The 21,206-nt window shown below is 25.8% G+C and overlaps 1 protein-coding gene across 4 annotated transcripts in view; it reads left to right on the forward strand.

Annotated features, from left to right (window-relative positions):
* The first annotated feature begins 274 nt into the window (after positions 1-274).
* LOC145840805 (DNA-directed RNA polymerase, mitochondrial-like) overlaps positions 275-21,206 on the forward strand; it is a 28,349-nt gene continuing 7,417 nt past the window's right edge. The window contains exons 1-24 of one of the 4 annotated variants that reach the window (XM_082948178.1): positions 275-379; positions 1,821-2,126; positions 3,977-4,153; positions 4,892-5,008; positions 5,830-5,931; positions 6,245-6,379; positions 6,640-6,738; positions 6,858-6,938; positions 7,057-7,122; positions 7,504-7,569; positions 8,178-8,240; positions 8,884-9,104; positions 9,473-9,621; positions 10,620-10,823; positions 12,345-12,521; positions 12,941-13,124; positions 14,053-14,224; positions 14,654-14,810; positions 15,273-15,417; positions 18,572-18,709; positions 18,865-19,031; positions 19,442-19,626; positions 20,059-20,207; positions 20,872-21,102. In XM_082948178.1, coding sequence (XP_082804304.1) covers positions 319-379; positions 1,821-2,126; positions 3,977-4,153; positions 4,892-5,008; positions 5,830-5,931; positions 6,245-6,379; positions 6,640-6,738; positions 6,858-6,938; positions 7,057-7,122; positions 7,504-7,569; positions 8,178-8,240; positions 8,884-9,104; positions 9,473-9,621; positions 10,620-10,823; positions 12,345-12,521; positions 12,941-13,124; positions 14,053-14,224; positions 14,654-14,810; positions 15,273-15,417; positions 18,572-18,709; positions 18,865-19,031; positions 19,442-19,626; positions 20,059-20,207; positions 20,872-21,102 — 3,552 coding nt within the window. In that variant the 5' untranslated portion in view covers positions 275-318. Of the gene's footprint in view, positions 380-1,820; positions 2,127-3,976; positions 4,154-4,891; positions 5,009-5,829; positions 5,932-6,244; positions 6,380-6,639; positions 6,739-6,857; positions 6,939-7,056; positions 7,123-7,503; positions 7,570-8,177; positions 8,241-8,883; positions 9,105-9,472; positions 9,622-10,619; positions 10,824-12,344; positions 12,522-12,940; positions 13,125-14,052; positions 14,225-14,653; positions 14,811-15,272; positions 15,418-18,571; positions 18,710-18,864; positions 19,032-19,441; positions 19,627-20,058; positions 20,208-20,871; positions 21,103-21,206 lie in introns of those variants that run through there. The other 3 variants (XM_082948253.1, XM_082948326.1, XM_082948396.1) reach the window with 3 other exon arrangements.

Genomic DNA, 21,206 nt, shown 5'->3' on the forward strand with positions numbered 1-21,206 from the left:
TAAAAGTTCTTGATTCATAAGTAACTTAGTAATTTTTTATGTGCTTTCCATGTTTGTCTTTTGTTACTCACCAAACTTTCATTTTAATGTAAACTTCTAAATATTAGGTAAAATTTTATTTTTTTTTTGCTTTTTATTTTTCTTGATAAAAATAACTATATTAAATTGATAAATGAATATAAAGACTTAAAGTTTTTTAAACATAATTGTTTTGCAAGTTCTCTATTTATTTATAGCTATATTATATTAGCAGCTAATTTATAATATGATAGTCTATTAACACAGGAATTTTATTAAAATAAATGTTTTTAGACAACAATGTATAAATTGAAAGATGGTTTAAGACTATGTTGTGCCTGTTCTAAATCCAAGTTCAATGGTAAGTCAAAATTTGTTCTAAAATGATTGTTTAGATATTTTATAAGTTATTGATTGTGTTTCTAGCAAAATACATAGTGTATAAATGTTATGTACAAACTTATTGAGAGTTAGGAATTTTTCATTAAGGGCATAGGAGGGTTAACACTCATTTTTGAAATTTAATCTAATTTTATGAAGTTTTTACTAAGCTACAAGATGCTTTTTACAGATTTATAAAATTCAAAAATTTTTTTGAGATATAGCCAGTTAAAGTTGAAGGCAACAGTAGGATCCTTATGGGAAGCGCTTAGTAAACACTAATAGCTTAGTAAAAACCATATAAAATAAGATTAAATTTCAAAATAAAAAAGGTATTTACCTCCCTATGCACTTAACTTTTTCTTAAAAGAATAATTTTTTAGTTATATAATAAATTGTAGTTTATTTGTTTAAAAAGATAAACTTAAGCTTATAAATGAAACCTTAAAGTACGAACTATAATCAGATTACAATTGAGTAGGCTTTAATTATTTAATTAGTGATTTTTTTTGCACATTCCATGCGGAACTTATAAATTTTTTTATCTCTTATTGTAAAAGTTACTAAAAATTAAAAACAGTAAAATGCAACTGGTAGCTTAGTTGTCCAATAAAAAAAATCTTAAATAAAGTTTATATACTTTCTATCGCTATAATAGAAAAATAATCTTGTTTTTGTTGTTGCATTCATTTTATATCTTCTTAATCGCCTTAAGCTTTAAAATGTAGTAAAATGCTTGTAACTTAGTAAATATAAAAAGATAAAGTTATATATATATATATAGCACATTTTTATCATATGAGTATAAATGTTTAGTTAAATTAAATTATCATATTTATGTCATAAAGGGAGGGCATTAAGAGACCAAGTTTTTTATAAGTTGGCCTTATTTTTCTGTCTTATAACCATCAGAAATTTTTGTTGCTAAAAATTTTTCTATTTAGTTTATGAGGTTTATGAAAATTTTAATATAGTGAGATTTAGTAGATTCCTTGTTGAGTGCTTAATGGCCCTAAATGACTATTTCAATAAAGTTTAATTAAATCCTTATTTTTTACATAGCAATCTTCTTTAAACTTTTACCTAAAGTCAATAAATAATATTTAAGTTTTTCTACTAAAATAATTTTCGAAAAAATATTTTACATAAAATCCAATTCTTTCAAATTTTTTAGTTAAGGTTTTAGTTTATCAACACTTTAAAAGTTTTAACAACACAAAAATGTTTTAACTACAATGTTTTTTAAATTAAATTTTTAGGTCTCTAGCACAAATGTAAGCAGATAAGTGTTTTTCCCATATGGCTTTAAAAAATTAGCAAACAGTATTTTCATAGATTTGAATTAAATAACCTATTCAAACCTGTTAAATTTTATATTATTTTTAAACAATCTTTTAATTTTTTTAACACACCTCTAACAGGCCAAATCAGAACAACAAACAAGCTGCATAACCACCTCGGAAGGAGGAAGCTGCATTTCTCAACAGCGGCGTGCCAGTTCAGTGCTAAAAAGAACGAGAAACTGCTGAAAAAGAAGAACCCCGACGACACTTTCGACAACATCGACTTCAACCACCAGTTCCAAGACGTTGAAACGAGCAACTACAAGTTTGGCAACAGGAGAGACAAGTACACGGATGCTTTCAGTTACAAAAATGACAGAAGAGATTTGAACTTTCGGCCTTCGAAGTTTTCGAGGAACTGGAATGCCAACAAAAATGATCAAGGTACTGATTAGAGATGTTTTTTTACATTGTTTTAATTTACTCAAACTTAGACTCGCTGTGTTCAAAAATGTATTTCAAAATCAGTAAGTTTATTTGTTTTTAACAAATTTATTAACTCACGTAGTCAGGGTTGCCACATGGTCAGGAAAATTCAGGAAAAATAAAAAAAAATAACAAAAGTTGGGGGTTTTGCAAAAAAGTCATGAAATTTGATAGAGTTTAAAAAAAAAGTCAGATTTTATCAGTTTAAATTTACAAAATTCCTTATTTTCCAAAACCTTCAAATGGTAAAAATTAATTAAAAAATAAATCCTTTAAAGTCAGAAAAAAATTCCAACATTTTCCTAGAAGTTTACAAAATTATTTAATTTCTAATGCCTTCATCGGGTATAAATTAGTAAAATATCCTTTAATAAAACTGCAAAGTTTTTCTATTAACATATTGAACAAGTACCCTACTTGAACAAGCAGATTTTGTAAGTTTTTTAGTATTGATGATCTGTAGCAAGGACACTTCAATAGTGAAACTGATATATACACAAAAGTTTATCTAGCATAATTTTAGAATTTAAGTGTTTTTTGTTTAAGTAAATAATTGAGTTCTTAACAGTTACACAGTTAGTTTAGTTTTTTATGTAACAAGTTAATGTGTATACTCTACTTCTTTATAAATTTTTCAAACTTGTTTAAATTTATAAGATAAGTTATAAGAGAGGTGTATGCCAAGAATAAGTTTACTTATTATTTGTATTTTTTGTAGAATAACTTAAATTTCAAATGAATAAGAGTATATTTATTTGTTACAAATTTTATACTAAATGATTCAAGGAACATTTTATACAAAATATATATAGTTTACTCTTTTATGTACTTTTTTAAAGTATATTCTTTTTTAATGGATTTTTAATTTAAGGATTTTATATTAAATAGTTTGGTAGTATTTTATTAAACTTAGTTGTGAAAATAAACTTTGTTTATTTAGTTGTGAAAATAAACAAAGTTTATTTAGTTGTGTAACTTCGTTATTAATTGTAAAATATATTCCTTATATGTAGTTTCGTTTAATTAGATACATTTATGCTAGGAAATGCTTAAAAATTGTGTCTTTTTTCAGACAATCTGTGTTTATAAGGTAATAGTTCAAGTATTTTGCTGATAGAGCTGTTTATTGCAAATACATAAATCATACACAGATGGTTCAAGTGATGTAATGGAAGTTTGATGATTGAATTCAGCAAAAAAACTGTTTTAACCTTTAATAAAACTAGATTGAAAGCTTTATATAGTTTTAAGTGTTAGGTTAGGTAATTTAGAATAAATTAAATTTAAGAGTTTTATTTATTAAAGTCAGGAAAATTTTGGTAAAACGCCAGGAAAAGTCAGGAAATTTGTCTCAGCTCGATCTGTGGCAACCATGCTTAGTGTTCTAATATTCATGATTGTTTTTTTTTCCTTAAACTGCCTTACTTAGTAGTTGTTTTTTATGTTTTTGACAAGTAAGCTACACTCTTTTATCCATAGCAAAAAATTAAACAGTTGTTAAACTAAATAATGAGACTCCTTTATCTTTTTAAAATATGCTTGTTAACTTTTGCACAATTTCTTTTTGCTTTTTATTAGAAACAATTAAATCTTGTACTTTTTTTTGTGTTCAATAAAGATTTTAGCATTTTAATATTTAAATTTCTCAAATCTTCCTTTTGGTTTGTCATTTATTATTGGTTATTTTTTGTCTTTATCTTGATAGCTTAATATAAGAAATAAGTATGAGTGTGAAATAAAAACCTTTTTTGATTTTCTTAAGTATAATAATTTTTAATGTATGGAATTAACTAAACCTAAACACACAGCTTTTCGATTCGACACAAAGGAAAGTAGTAAATCATTCAACAAGAAGGCTCCTGACAACACTTTTGAAAATATTGAGTTTAGCCAGAACTTTTCAAACAAAAACAAGTTTGATATGGAAAGGAACGGGTCTACGGATCTCCCAGCTTACAGGAACAATTTTAACAGTGTGGACAGAGGTTTGGAATTTCATTTAATTTTGTTCTTTTACTTAATATTATAATCTTTGTTGTTATTGTTATTCCAAGTTAATTTTTTTAAGTTATTTTTTTCAAAATGTAAGATCACCTCGTACAAATTGTTCATTAAAAAAAGTAAAAAGAATAAGAACGTTTTAAAGTAGTTGATATGGTAAAAGGCTTAAATTTTCTTTTGTGTTTCTGTTGTTAGCCACTTGATAAAAGTATAAACGATATAAAAGTAAAAAGAGTTTTTTTTGTAAACACATAGTAAGTTTTGAAATTTTCAACCATAATTAATAAAAGTATCAAATATTTACAATTTTTTTTCAAAATTATCATAAATCACCTATTATTATATGTTTTGGTTTTAAACATACAGCTTTGATTATTGTTATTATTATTGTTGTTATATTGATTTCAAAACTTAGCTATAAATTTAAACTTCTACTAAAACTCAGTCTTAGTATTAAAATTTGATTTGTTTTGTTTCTAAAGTAAAAATTTTCAGTAATTATTTGGTTTTATTTTAACTTAATTGTTTAAATGCTATATCCATGACTGTCACATATATTTTTTTAGATTTGTTTAAGCACTGACGAGGTCTTTGACCAAAACTTAGTTTGTAAAATAAATTTTTGAAAGAATAAATATAAATCACCCATCATTTTAATTTAACGACCAAAAATGATTTTAAGTCTTCATTTTAAATAACAAGAGTTTTCAATATGATTTTAGATACATTTAAAAGAGGCGCCATGACAAATTATGAACATGGAGCTGATGAAAACAATTTTAACATAAATACTGATGAAAACAAAATGGCTTCTTTTGAGGCAATGTTTAGGGGATCAGGTAAAGAGTTTGAAAAATTATATAATTATGATAAAATAAAATTAGAAAACAAAATAACAATTATTATAGTTGTGTGAAAAAGATTATCAAAATGATTGTTATTAGTTTTATGTTTGTTCGACTTAGTTCTATCAATATTATTGCCCGAGTGTAAAACTATATACAATACTTGAAAATTTGAGTTTGTACCTGCAAATGCAAAATTAGTTTTAATAACATAAATAACTTGAGTCTTGTCAATATGTTATAACCATATTAACTAGTTTTTCTTCACAAATTACATTTAAATTTAGCAAGTATAACATACAAGAAGCCATGCTCAATCTATAAAATTTAATATCAGATGATGTAAAAATAAAAATAAAAAATTGTCTAATTTTTTGTTTAAGTTAAAGTTTTAAGTTTTTGTTTGATTTTTTTATTTGTTGAAGTTATTTCATAACAAAGCTACGTAAGTTATGTAAATTTTAATATTCAAGTTAAAAAGATGTTACACTTTTGTTTCAGGAAATTATCAACTATTAAAACATGTTCACAAGTGTTTTTATTTTTATAAGTTCACCACAACACTTTAAAACAGTATTTGTTATTATAGGTTTACTTTAAGTGTTTTAAGATCTAATTCATTGTTTATTCATGGATTAACTTATACCTAAAAACTAAATCATAATCACTAATCAACCTTATTAATTTAAAACAATTATTGGTTTTTAATAAGAAGCTTAACTAAGTCTGGATGTCTTAACATAATGTTAATAATAAAAATATAATATTAACTAAAGTACATAAATTAATTGTGCAATTTAAAACAAAAATAATAGGAAAAGATGATAGCAGCAGATTACCTTATGAAGAACTAAATATTGGTGAAAGACCAAACAAAAACTATGTTTCGTTCACAAACTCTGAGACTAATAATTCAGGTACTTAAAAATGATTAAGAAAAACATGTAGTTTGTTTGGTAAAATATACACTTAAAAGTATTATGAAACCTTTGTAAAATTAAAAGCATATAAAGTTTTGAATTGCTCAGTTAAGAAAATGCTTAATCATTTTAAAATGAAATGCATTTAACATTAAAAACATTAGTAATTACTCAAAGTTGATTAATTTGTTTAACTGACTTCTTATTCTGGAAATTTTACTTAACTTTTGTGTAATTGCATGTGTAAGAGTATTTTTTATAAAATCAACTAAGCAACTACACCAAAAGAAAACATTTTCTTTCATTTTAGATTTGAATCAAACAGAAAAACACAAATTCCCAAAAAAAGCGTTTGATTTTGAAAGCGGAGCATTCAAGTCTACCAATATAGACCTAGATAGTAAAGAAGACAATTTTTTATTTTCTAGTATTTATTCCAAATCAGGTGATAATTTTTATCGTCTTGTCTTAAATTTTGTAAAGCTCTGATTTTAATGCTTATTAGCGTCATTATTGGATTTTGTTATTATGTTTATTGTCATTATGTTATTGTAATTATGCATAACTACCAGTACTGTTAACAACCTAAATTTTGTTTATTTTTTAACTACTGTTTACTGTTGTGAATTGTTAGTTCTAAATAAAACTTAAATAATTCGTTTTATAAACTTAAAGACTATTTTTTAAAGTTTACAAAATTATTAGATTCTCACCAAAAAGAGAAAGAAACTTTTGAAGAACCAGATTCCGTTTTAACTAAACCTTCAATAAAAGAAGAATCTTTTGTGAATAATTTTAGCTCAGGTAATTAAATTGACAGTAGTTTGTTTAAAGATATCTGAATTTCTATAATTTTTTAGTACTTGAGCGCAGTATTGCAAATAAACAGTTATATATCATAATAACGAAAAGCTGTTTTTTAGATTCGTTTTTCACCAAGGCTGCCGGCACCAGTAATTTCGATAAAATTGAATATCCTGTCTATGACAACTCTTCTACTTCAGGTAATTGTAAATAAATATTTTAAAACTTTAAGGTTACTGCATAGTTGATTCTTAATCTGATTTTTAATAATCCACGTTTTACACTTCAGACTGTTATTTAAACTTAAAAAATTATTAGAGAAGAAAATTTTGGAAGTGCCAGACCCTGTTTTAACTAAAGAATCTTTTAATGTTTTCAGTTCAGGTAGTTTAATTAACAGTAGTAGTAGTAATATATCCTAAGGTATGAAAGATGATAATAATTTAATAGCATTTAGTAATAATGTATCCTACCTGCTGAAAAATACACTGCATTATTATTGTAATTGTTTCAGCGATAGTTTACTTTAAAAATTTTCTATGTCTGCACGGCACAGTTTATTGATTAATAATTTTTGTTTGGTGGTGTTTTACACGTAAGTGACGTGTAATACTTGAACGTAATTTTATTACAAATACTGTTTTTTGAAGAAGCTCATAATTAATTACTAAATATTTTTGAGTGGTATTTCATAAGTTTGTGATGAATTTTACTTGTTTATCTTTTAAATTATCTAAATGTATTTAAAAAATACTGTTTTTCCAGATTCGTTTTCCAAAAAAGATGCTCCTAGTACTCAATACCCTGTTTATAATAACTCTACCAGCTCAGGTTATTAGAAGTATAAAATAAAATAACTTAAAATTTTTTTAGTTTTTGTGCATTTAGTTCAAGTTTGTCTTTATTTTTGTTTATAAATATGCTTTTGATTATTTGATATGTTTCTCCTTCATTTTTTTCAACCTGAGTTTTATTGATTTAAGCATTTTATTTTGTTTAAATCATTAAAATTTAGTATAAAAAAATATTTAAATTATTTAAAATGTAAACTTGTTTTACAGTTAGATCCACAAAATTCTTTTTTTCTTTTAAAATTTATCTAAAAGTAGAAAGCAATTTCGCATCAAAAGTATTAGACAAAGAACTTTTGTGTTAATAACAAACTTTACATTCAATGATTTCCTAAAATTTTTAGTTTGTTAAATTAAAAGGTCGTATTAATAGTCTCATCTCGTTTCACTCTAAGCATCAATCAGAATTTAATTTATGTTATCCGAATTTTTTTTTTAAGAGAAACTTGATGTAAATATTTTTATTATGAGAATGCTTAATTAAAAAACAGTGTCAAATACTTTTTACTTTTTATAAATATTCGATGTGGATCATTATGTTGTAAGTTTTAAACAATGTAAGTTTTCTAATTATTATCTTTTTAATAGGTCCTGAAAGAAGTTTTGAAAACAATGACAAAGAGTCTTCGTTTGAAAATTTGTGTTCCTCAGGTAATAGAAAAGAAACTATTGTAAACTTTATTAACACTAAATTCTTTTTGAACTAGTTTATATTTTACTTACATTTGAACTTTTTTTCTATTTTAATATGGACTTGATTATTTTACTTAATTTATTTAATAAATCATTTGAACTACTTTTGTTTTTGTAACTAGATTTAATTTAAGATAAAATATAGATTACATTTGAGGACTTTATTGCAACTTGTTGTAAACCTTAATACTATTCTAATTATTTAGTAGTTCAAGGCTATTATTGTAACATTAAACACTTTAACTTTCTTCATCTAATTTTGTTAAGTTTTGTGCAAAAACGTTTAGAATTTTATACAACTAGATTAAAACAAGTATACTATCAAAATCCATCCGCGTTTAAAATCCATCGGTTTGTTCTATAATTTACGTAATTTATTTTATATATTTTTTAAATTAATTTTTTATTTATTTTTCACTATCACTGTTACCCCTAACCCTTACCCTCGATCGGTAAGCTGTTCTTGATTTTGATCGCAGGTAGATTTTGAGCATGTCCCATTAAAATAAGCTACATTATAGCTGCTCTGTATTTAAAGCAAGAATCCGTCAGGATTCCTGAGTTTAAACATCGCTTGAATAAAAATGTATTAATTTTCCAGTAGCTTCTGATTTCGCATCGCACAAGCAAAACGTCGTTGATCAAGCTAGTGTACAGGAAAAGATGAAAGAACGCGAGCAGAACCTGCAGAAGATGAGATCGCAGCAAGACATGAACGTCTCCTACATAAACGTGTGCATAGAGGCCGGTTTCATATACGAGTGCTTGAACTTTGTCAGCAGGCAAGTCGGAGAGGGTAACACTGCCATCTGTGACAAGAAGGTTTGTAGAGTTATGGATAATTAAATTTTTATGAACTTATATAAGTGTTCGTATAAGCTTTACAACAGTATAACTTTTAAGTACAAAATGTGTTTTTTTACTTTATTTAATATGGATTTGTTTTGTCAATTTTGAATACTTACCAAATATGTAAAAGATTTATGTCTTTTTGTATAAAATTTGATTTTTAGTTCGATAAAGAGCGGAGTGTTAAAATGAATTTTAACATCAATTTTTGATTGTTTTAATTTTTTACTTATTTGTACAGCACATTCACATTCAAACTTTTTAAAACAGAAAATGACCTACTAATAGCTCAAGCATTTAAATTTTTTTTTACTAATTGAAAAAACACATTATATTTACAGACATACGAGAAGATAATGCGTAAGATAAGCGAAATAAACGAAAGTTCGATGAAAAAACTGATGATGAACAAAATATTGAAAATAATGGAGAACGCAGAATGCGGTGCTTCTAATTTGTGCAGGATGTACCAAGTTGCCATCATACAACAGTTAGTTTGTTACATGTTTTTAATATAAATCATTGTATGATTTATTTGAAAGTTATTCTATATAAGAGAAGCGAAATAAAACAGTAGTTGAGAAGTTGTAATAATTTTAAAGAATAGTTATAATTAGAACTTGGTACTTCTAATTTGTGCAGGATGTACCAAATTGCTATAATACAACAGTTAGTTTATACATTTTTGAACAAAGTTAAAAGAAAAATGAATATGTAATAAAGCAAGATTTGTATTATTACTCTTATAATAAGTAAATTATATAAAGAAGTAGATCAAATCGGTCTAGGACACAGTCAATTTTTTATTTGTGTTTTTTTTTTCTTCCATCAACAGTTACAAAAAATCAATTTCTATTTGTTTACATAAGTTCACTGAAGACGGACTGTTATCTGAAACCGTTTTGAACTAAAGTATGCAATAAACTTGTAGTTATTTTGTAAGTATTAACATATTATTTAAAACATCATTTGATTTTTTGTAAGTGTTAAAGCTAAATAGTTCTACCAAATTGCCATCATGCAACAGTTGGATAAAGTTTTATATTCGTAAGAAATGTTAAAATAAATATTTAAGTTAAAATAAACGGATATCGATTAAATTTATACTTAAAAAAGTTAAAGTAGTTTTTACTTTTAAATTATTACATAGTTAATGGTAATACTATAGTTTTATGATATTTATTTAAAATTAAAGTACAAAAAAGTTTAGACCAAGGCAAAGTACAGCAAAATGCTTAAAACTACATAATTTAATTAATGAACGGATTAAATATACAGTTAATTAATTAACACATAATATATATTTCGTAATCAAGAAACCATAAAACTTTAATCTTAACTATACTGTGCTGTTTGCATAAAAATTGACATAGATTGTTTTAATGAATTCTAAAATATTTAAGAGTAAATTAAAATTAACTTAAAACACAGATTGCAATACAAGTGATAAAAAAATAATGTTCAGTAAAATAATAATTTAATAAACAGATCACAGTTCAACACGGAATCCAAAGAAGAAATTGACGATATAATAAACAATCACTTGCAAACTGACAATTTGAATGCAGAAGTGTTGAGACTCCCAATAAAACTGAGGCGTAATTTCAATAAAGCATATTTCAATTGTTCGGGAGTTGAATTGGAAAGTTGTTCTGATGAAAATGAAAGTTTAGAAGCTACAGGCGGGCAAAAGTAAATAATTAAAGTTATTTAATTATTGAAAGTAATACAAAAAATAAGTGATTAACTTACAAATTGTATATGAATTTAAATGTTTAAAACAAACATATTACAGTTTATTGATTTAACAAAAATAATGAACAGTGCAATTAACATTTATATACAAAATGGTTGAAACATTATTGTAAAAAGCATGTAAGAGTATAAAATAAAATTTAACCTATAAAATTAATTAAAGTATTAAACACTCTTTTTTTTACTGTGTTACTTCCAATATTGACTATTAAAAGCTCGGTCTACCATGAGCACCACACTATTTTATCATTTTCTGTTCTACCGAGACAATCAGTTAAAACATAAAATTTAATAAATAATTGTAAGTAAAGAGTAAAATTTTATAACTCTAAACTAGTTTTTTTGAAATTTACTATTTGATAAAAGCATGATCAATGTTTTCATAAGTATTAATTTATTAAAAATCAGTAATCAATTAGATGTACTATAAAAACTTCAAATGTACAAGGAACAATATAGATTAAACAAATTTGTGGGTTGAATATAAAATAAACAAATAAGTAGATACTTTTTTTGAATAAATACTCCAAACTTCAAATATACTTTCAACAAATATATTTTGTTTTTATGATGAGTGTTTTTTTTTAGGATTTTTCTTAAAGAGTCATTTGTAAACTTAAGTGGCTTTATAAATTTCTGTATTAGGCATAATGTAGGTATATTAAGATAAAAATTTCCTAGGTACGCACTTTTGCGCTGTGTTTAAAGTGTCTACCTATTTGGCTGGTTATTGTACTTAAAAAAAGTACAGATTTTTTTTTATATATAGTTAATTCCATTTTAAATTAAAACAAAAACGGCTTTTAGCTTCGAAACACACACACAAATTATATTAAGAGAATATTTTGATATCAAGTTTAATTTATCTTCTACTTAAAAATAAAGTGACTAGTGTTTTTCAAACAGATTATTTTATAAAATAAAATCATTAATTTAAAAACTAATTTTAGCTCCAATGCATACGTATTATATGATCCCAGGTTAAAAATGCCGTTAGAAAAATAAATTAAAATTTATCTATAGATAAAGCATCTTCTAAATACAATGATGCCACTTATCCTGGAAACCTTTGAAATTCTGAAATTTGACAATTCAGGCAAAAAAACCTGGAAAAACCTTGAGTTTTAAAAATTTTCACATGGGTAGTAGTGAAATGTGGATTTTACTCAAAAAATCTATTATATAAATAGTTTCCTCATCATCAACATTTTTTTTAGTAAAAAGCATATTCAAACTAGCTTTACAGTATCTTCTCAATTTTTTTATATTATTTAACACAGTTTCTTACCTTAAACACTTAACTTTAAACTGAAAATAGACACAAAAATGTGTACTTTTAAAAACCTGAAAGAAATTTGGAAAACCTGAAAAAAAAAATTGAAAAAGCGATTGGCAACCCTGTAAATAGAGTCACAATCGTTTCAATCTACTATATAACAAAGTATTTTTTTTTTTCAGTTCTGAATCGTACAAGCAATACGAATCCGGTTTCGACCAGCAGCACGAATGCGAACAGAGGGGAGTCGTCCGCGTGCCCAACATACTGAAGAGAAAATCCATGATTGTGACGTCACAACTGCAAATACTGAACGACCTTCACGAAAAATGGAGGTGGCAGCTCCTGTGCCATTTCAGGTTGCTGTATATATATATATATTTATATTTAATTGTAATCTAAGTAAATTTTGATTTTTCAGGTCGAATAGTTGAATATATTGTCATTAGCTGTTTGTTTATATATTTGTGTAATTTAAGTAAATTTTGTATTTTGTAAAAAACTGCATCCTATATATGTTACAAATATTTCATTTCAAAATAACGCAATTTATGTTTTTGAGTGCATTTGTTTTTATTTTATGAAAATATTATATTCTTACTTGTAAAGACTAGTTTTTGAGTTTAAGTAATTTTATAAATATGTTTCATTTACTAAAATGTCAAAATTGAAAGTAAAATGAAATAAAAAAAAACTCTTAGTTTTGTACCTTTTGAAGTGTTATAGTCATAGTATAATTAAGGCGTGCATTTTACATATATGACGTTTTTCCCAACAGACAAAAAAGAATAGAGTTGGTTGAGAATTGGCGGAGACCAAGCAAGATAACGAAACGCAACATTGCTCCATTCATGTATTTGTTAGATGACGAATCTTACGTTGATTGCATGCTTTATTGTATGCAGTGTCTCCCGAAAGCTGGTAACATCACGTTACTACTGTGTGCTGAACTGGGAGAAATGGTAAATTGAGTTTTATATTAATAATTTTCATAAAATTATTTTGTAAAGTTTGTAAAATCACATTACTACTATGTGATGAACTTGTAGAAATGGTTTCATGACATATTGTTTTATTTATTTTTTTTAGTGAATGTTTTAATGAACATTTAAGTAAGCGTATAAATAAGACCAAAATAAACACATGTTTTTTAAATTACAATGATCACCCAAAAATGTTATAAACTATATTTACCCTACTATTTGGAATATAAAATTTTGCTTAAAGTTACTGGGAAAATGAAACTTATAATATATTTTTAGCTGTATAAAAATGAGTCTAATTTAGGGTTTCCAATTTAAAGGCGAGTTTGACTATCAGGGGACAATAACCAGTAAGGTGGCGAAAAAATAAGTTCATAACTAATGTGTAAAGGAGTGTTATTTAATAAAAGGAGACACTTATTTTTAGGTTTCTGCTAAGGGGCGATTATGAAAATGAGTTATGAAAAAAGTTTAGTTGTTTATATGAGCCTCAATTATCACTTTAAATAACTTATGTGAAAATATATTTTCACACTGATATTCTAGCAAAGAAAGATATAAAGTTATTAATTTGCAGTATATTAGGTTATTACAGTTTTGAACCAATACTGAATAAAAATGATTTGTATTTACACTAAATTTCAACCATATTAACAGATCTTCAAGCAAAGCAGGGTAGTAAACAGCAACTTATTTAAGTTGAATTGTATTAGATTATTATAATTTTGAATCAATACTGAATAAAAATAATTTGTATTTACACTAAATTTCAACCATATTAACAGATCTTCAAGCAAAGCAGGGTAGTAAACAGCAACTTATTTAAGTTGCATTATATTAGATAATTACAATTTTGAATCAATACTGAATAAAAATAATTTATACGAAAGTTCAACCATATTAACAGATCTTCAAGCAAAGCAGGGTGGTAAACAGCGGATCAACGGAAAAGTACAAGTCGTATTTGAACAAGCTCGCCAATAAAACTGGTAACGAGTATAATGCACGAGAATTGTGGGAAATAACGAGTAAAAATAACGACTGGAGCGAAATTGACGAAAGCACTTGGTGGGCGCAAGGTATTAAAAATTTTTCTTGATATTTAGAAAAACTAAGTCCATTTTTTATGTTTGATTTTTGGTTTCTTTGGCTTGTTTTAGTTTCCTCTGCACATTAAGTTATCATCTATTTATTAAAGGTTAATTTAAAGCTTGAGAAATCTAGTATCATAATTTGTTTTTAGTGTATTATAGTCTATGGTCATTTTTTATTTTCGATATATAGAACTAGTAGGTTGAACAACCAAACCTATTGCATTTCAGGATGGAACGTTTTAATCCAATATGCTTATTTTTTATTTCCAATGTTTCAAAAAGCGGCTTAATTGTTAAATTTTATTTAGGACTAAAATTTTAGTTGGGATGTGTAAATATATTTATAAATAAATACTTTATACTTAAGTACGCTCATTTTATATCGTCAGTATTTGAAGAATAAATTGTTATTAGGATGGAAGTTTCAGTTGGGAATAGAGTTACTGGAAATGATGGTTTACAGGCTCACCACTAACAACGATGTGATGACAATGGGTAAAAAATATGAAACCAATGACAATGAGTACTACCATGACGAGAACAATGAAGTGCCTTCTGCATATTTTAAAAAGTTTATTTTTTTAAGTTAAATATAGTGTATCGATATGAAAAATATTATGGTATGGTTTGCTAAAAACCAAATTAAGAATTTTTTTGAGTTTGAATTTTATTTATAATAATTATCATAATCAAATACTCTTTACTTAAATTATGTACAGCTAATTGAAAAAAGTTAATGAACTTTGTTAATTTAGCATTTAAAAAGCGGCTTATAGGCTGTTAACTGTTGCTATTTCTATGTAATTTTCAGTTACAGAGTTATTTTTTTAAGTAATCTTTATCTTTTCATCTTATTCAACTTTTTATAACATTTAAAAAAAATCTTACACAATAGAACACCCTACTTTTTCTACTTATATGAATTCAATGCATATCTTAATAAGCATACAAAACTTTTAGTAAATAAAATAAAAATAGTTAATAATATAAAAATAAATATAAATTATTTAAAAAATAATTATCTTAAACACAGATGGATCCCTGCCGTATACAATTCGTACCAGCAGTGGTCTTCAGATTCGGGAAAACCCCGAATTCAATCCACGACGATCCCCCACCCCATGTACGTGAAGTTGCGACAATTGACCACCGATACTCTTCCGTTCCAAGTTGATCAGGTTATTGCTTGTTTATTTTTATTTATTCTTTTAGTTATCATTTTTTAAGTTAAGACAATTGACTAAGGATATTTTCCAAGTTGATAAGGTTGTTGTTTTTGTTGTGTTTTTATTTCAAATGTTTGTCAAATTTATACAACTTACTACTGATACACTTCTGTTCCAAATTGACTGGTTGAATTATATAATTGAAATTTTCTGTTTGTTATTTACGTAAAGTAAAGACAATTGATACCTAAGCAAGTATTATCTTGATTTTTGCATTTTTTAAACTATTTGATAAAAAGTTTATGTCAAATTGCGACAATTAATAACTTAAATGTCGCTGAATGAATTCGGTTAGTTTTCTTTATTAATTAGCTTTATATAGAATTAGTGTATTGTTTACGTCAAGTTTAGACAAGTGGCTACTTTTTATTTAATTTAAAAAGTTTTAGTAAAACCATTTGGTATTTAAATGATAATTGTTTTAAAAAAGTTTATGCTTATATTTTCTTCATTGATTTAACTGTTAAAAAGTGGATGTAGAGTTTATAATTTTTTTAAGAAATCATATAAACTATATGTTTTTTAAATTTATATGTTTTTCATTTTTTTAATTACATGCTGTATTAAAAATAAAGTGTTCAAGTTTTTTCTCTTCATTTTTGTTGAAAAAGTCAGTTTTGTAAAATGAAAAGGTATTTTTTTTGCTTAACTAAAAACGCAATGTGCTTAATTTATATTTCCTGCATTGTGGAGTTACTACTGACGAACAGTAAAACTATTAAGCAGCGTTCAAATACTTTTATGTAGTAAAGTATTTAATTTTTTTATTTGTTATGCCCAATTGAACAGCAAGTCGCTGTCTTCTGCTTTTGCAACGGTTTTTGTGAAACTGGCTATTAATATGATTATTTTCTTCTCATTTGCTGAAAGTTTGATGAGTAAAAACAAAATTAATAAAAAGTGTTTAATGTGTTTTGTGTTAAATAACTTTGTTTTTAAAATTAGTTTTTATACTTTGTTGTGTTACTTGGAAAAATGTTAATTATTAAAACGTTGCGATAAAAGACCGTTTTTTAGTGTTATAAATTTATGTATAATATTGAGTCTTTTCAATAAACCTCCCGTGTTTTGAAGAAATTACTGACGTAACATATAAAAAAAATATATAAACCTCCGCTTAAGTATGTCTCAAGTTAAAAACTTTTTATAATATATAGTTGCCCATTTCTAATTTGTCTTAGATCATAATTTTAATTTGTCACAACGGTTTATGTATAGCTTAACTTATTTTTTAAAGCCTTCGTTACTGTTTATCTATAAGATTTATCTTAATAATAAATTAACTTAGATATTCAACTATATGAAAATAAAGGTCGTCATCTTTTTTGCAACGGTATATGTTAAACCGTTTAATTTTTTGCTTACAGTCTAGTTTGCCAATCAGCTTTACCCGAGAAAAAGATTAACAAGTAAAACATGTACTTAATGCTTGTATGAATGTGTAAGTAGATATTGATGTATAATTTTATTTTAACTGTATAATGTTTTAGAGTACTTTAAATACGTGTTTTATTTGTTTTATATGAGACATTCTTTCGAGTTTTGTTTGTAATAAAATTTGGTAATAAGAAGTATGAAAACCCTTAGGTAATTATTTTCTAAGTAGCTGGAAAACCAATTATGTTTAAATAGGTTCAAAAGACAAAAATAAGTTAAACATTAAAAATGTAACAAACGTATTTTTTGCATAAAGCTTAAGACCAGTTTGTGTAATTTTTGAGTAAATAACTAAATAAATATTTTAATTTTTTACTATTAAAAATTTGCATAACAACTTCATAGTATTTTAATAAAATATTTATATACTATATTTTAATACTAATTACTGTGTTTTAAAGTTGTTATAAAGTTATATACTAATTATGCAATGTAACTACACATATAAAATAAATCATTTTAAAGTTGTTTTCAGTTAAAAGTTGAAAAATATCAAGATATAATCATACCGTTAACAGAATGTTTCAAGTTTTGTATTTGGAACTTGGAAGTCATTAGTGACGCAACATAAACTAAAGTGTTGAAAGCGCGCTCAAACACATTTACAAATTGAAAGCAATATATTAGTATTTATAGAATAAGATTATTACAGTGTTTTGTTTTGTATTTGTAACGGTTAGTTTTAAACAGTGGTTTTATTTATTCTTGGAAGTTGATCTTTTGAGAAGTTGTTTTAAAAAGACAGTCTAGCAGTATTTATAACATCTAATGTTTTTGTTAAACATTTTTTATTTAAAGAGTAATACATTTTTCTAATTTTAATTAAACATTTTTATATAATAGTTTTTGTTCTATAGTTTGTATTTCTTATACACGCTAATAGTTTTCATAAATTTTTAATATATTTAATTTTCAGCTATCTTTAAATATTGTAACTTGTAGTTTTAATCTTACTTACTAATCATTAAACCCTGTGTACATCGAAGATGTTATAGCAAATAAGCAAGTATTTCAAAAGTAAGATAAAGAAATATTCCTATGAAGTTTTTTTTTATATTATTACAACTACAAGTGTTCTAATTCTATATAACTTTAATTGTTGCTTTTAATTTAAGAGCGATCATTAAAAATTTTCTTTTAAATCCTCATCATTTCAGTTAACAATGACTACGCCCTGTGTTAGAAAAATATATATAAAAAAATATATTATACTTAAAAAACTTTTCTAATTTTTTACTCTTCAATGCTGTATAACTCTTACAACAAAAATAAATATTTTCTTTTATAAAAACACTCAAATGGTATGATACCAAAAAATTTACTACATATTTATAAAAATTTCCATTTTATGCTATTATATAGTTCTGAATACTATTTTTCCGAATTAGTAATTTTTATTTGATATTACTATAGTTTTAATTTATTGTTTAAACATTAACACTAATGCTTAATTTTTTTCAGTATTTATTTATATTTTTGCTCACTTTAAATTCTAACATTTGAATTACTTGAATATTTCAAGTAATTTTAAATAATAACTTCACGTACAATAATTGAAAAATTACTTTTTTCAATTATTAATATCACAGTAATATAATCATAACATTCAACTTGTTTGTTTTTTACTTTTTAAATTGTTTAATTTAATAAAACTATCTTAACATTTCAGTTACCAATGACAACGCCTTGTGTTCCGTGGACATCCGAGCCTTGGAGTTCTCAGGGCGGGGGATTTTTGCACTTTCCCACCAAATTCGTCAGGATGCCGCCGCCCGTGGCTGCCAAGCAACAAAGTGACGTCACTAAGGTTTATTATATGGTTACTTGAAAAAAATAAATAATGTCTTGTTATAGGTCTTTTATAAAGTTTGACAAAAGTATTGATAAAAACAAAAAATCACAAATAAAAGATTTGAGAAACTTAAACATAATATTATTTTCACTGTTGATATTCTCTAATAGGTATGTGATGCTATGAACGTAATTAGCGGAGTGGCTTGGCAACTGAACAAGAAAATATTCGACATTCAGCTGGACATATTTCGAAATGGGGGAAACACAAAATTAGCAATTCCCCCGCCAAAACCCGACCACGTGGTTTCGTTTGTACAGGAGTCCAATAAAGAGAGGTTTGACACTAATTTATGGTATAAAACGTTTAACTTTAGTTATAAGCCCACCAAGAGTATACTATTGGTAAATGTATCTAAATTTCAAAATTTTGCCCTAAAATAGTTATTTTACTATTAATTCATATTGTCAAAGTTTGTTTAACTACAAAGTTATATCACAAGAACTCAACTGAGCACAGTTGATAAGATACTTTATTTAAAATTTGTAAATAAACTAAACATTTATAAATCACGCATTATAGTTACCTTAAAACATGATAAATCATCCAAACAATGGCAGCACACTTTTTAAGACTTACTATTTTAAATATTAGTTTTGCAAGTTTTCAGACCAGCTGATGACATTATATTTTATACTAAGTTGTAATATTTACCTATAATTCTCTCTAAAATGTTATCAATAACAGATGGCGGATCAACGAGGAACGCAGGAAACGTCGCAAGGAGGAAGCCGAGATGCACTCTCTACACTGCAACTCGCTGTTCAAATTCTCAATAGCTCACATGTACCAGGATCAGACGCTTTATCTCCCCCACTCACTTGATTTCAGGGGCAGGGCGTATCCCGTGCCCCCGCATTTCAATTACATGGGTGAGAGTTTGTTTGATATATTTGTTCGACTATAAGGTAATAGTTAACTTTAAGTTAGTTGTTTTTCCTACCTCACCCCTTTCAAGTTATAATGATCTGTTATTAATTGTTTTACTTTGTGTTTATATATAAAAATAAAGTAATTAATTTCAAGTTATAATGATAAATTATTTATTATTTTTACTTTATGCTGCTATATTTCAAAAAGCTTATTGAAAAAATCAAAAATGTTTATTATAAAAGCAGGTTAATTAAATAGCCAGTTCAATTTAGAAGTTTCAGTTAATCCAAAACAGATTTAAAAAAATATTAAAATTTTTTTTTTAGCCTGCCAAGAGATTATAATATAATGTTTACTGATTCTTTACCTTAGTTTATTATTCACAAAGTCTTCTTTATGTCTCAACATATATATTTTTTTCTAACCACAAGGCGGAGACGAGAGCAGGGCATTGTTCAAGTTCAAGGAGAAAAGGAAGTTGGGAAAGCGCGGTTTTGATTGGCTGAAAATTCACGTGGTGAATCTTACGGATATTAAAAAGCGGGAAAGCAACCAGGCGAGATTGAAGTATGCTGATGAGGTTTGTTTATTTATTATTTAATTTTTATATTATTGTAATGATTAAAAGCAACTAGACAGTACTTGAGCTTGCAGAATTAGTTTTTAATTATAATGATTTTATATATTTTTTTGTCTGTTGAAAGCAACCATATTAGACTGGAATATGCTAATAACGTTTGTGATAAATTTAAATTATAAACTATATTTGATATATTTATGGTATAAATAATTTGACTTTTTTTGTAAACGAACTTGAAACAGGTTAGTTTTGTTAACGTATTAAAATAGTACTGCCAGCAAATTTTGAATATTATACAATTTTCATCTAAATCAAAGAATATTTCTTTTTTGTTCATTCATCAGATTTGACCACTTGGTGACAGCGTATTAAAAAAAAGTTATTAAATTATAAAATAAATAATAGTTATTTACATTTAGGGAATGGATAATATCTTAAAGAGTCCCCATCAACGCACAGTTTGTGGCATTAAATTAAAAAAAATCTAAAACAATCACTGCCACAAATAATAAAAGTAATTATAACAATAAAATAACTTATGAAAAATATTCTGAAATCATCCAAATCCCCATCAAGGCAAACAAATAACTATAATAAAACAACCACTAATTATGTATAATAACAATACATAGTAAATAATAAAATCAATTTTAATTTCATTCAGATTATGGATGATATCCTCAAATCAGCCGAATCCCCGTCAACGCACACTTGGTGGCAGCAGTTTGACTCACCATGGCAACTGTTGAGCGCTTGCATGGAAATCAGCGAAGCGTTAAAATTTGAAGGCGGCGTGGAGAACTTCCAATCGGATCTGGCCATCTACCAGGACGGAAGCTGCAACGGGTTGCAGCATTACGCCGCAATGGGCAGAGATACTGAAGGCGCTAAGCAGGTCAGTTTTGATATCTTATCAAAATAAAAACATTTTAAGTTATTTGTTATTGATTAAACCTTACTTTATTCAATATTTAACTTTTTGTGTATAATTTAAAAATT

This window comes from Thalia democratica, chromosome 1, assembly GCF_965202585.1.
Source record: "Thalia democratica chromosome 1, ktThaDemo2.hap1.1, whole genome shotgun sequence".
In the NCBI taxonomy this organism is placed as follows: Eukaryota; Metazoa; Chordata; class Thaliacea; order Salpida; family Salpidae; genus Thalia; species Thalia democratica.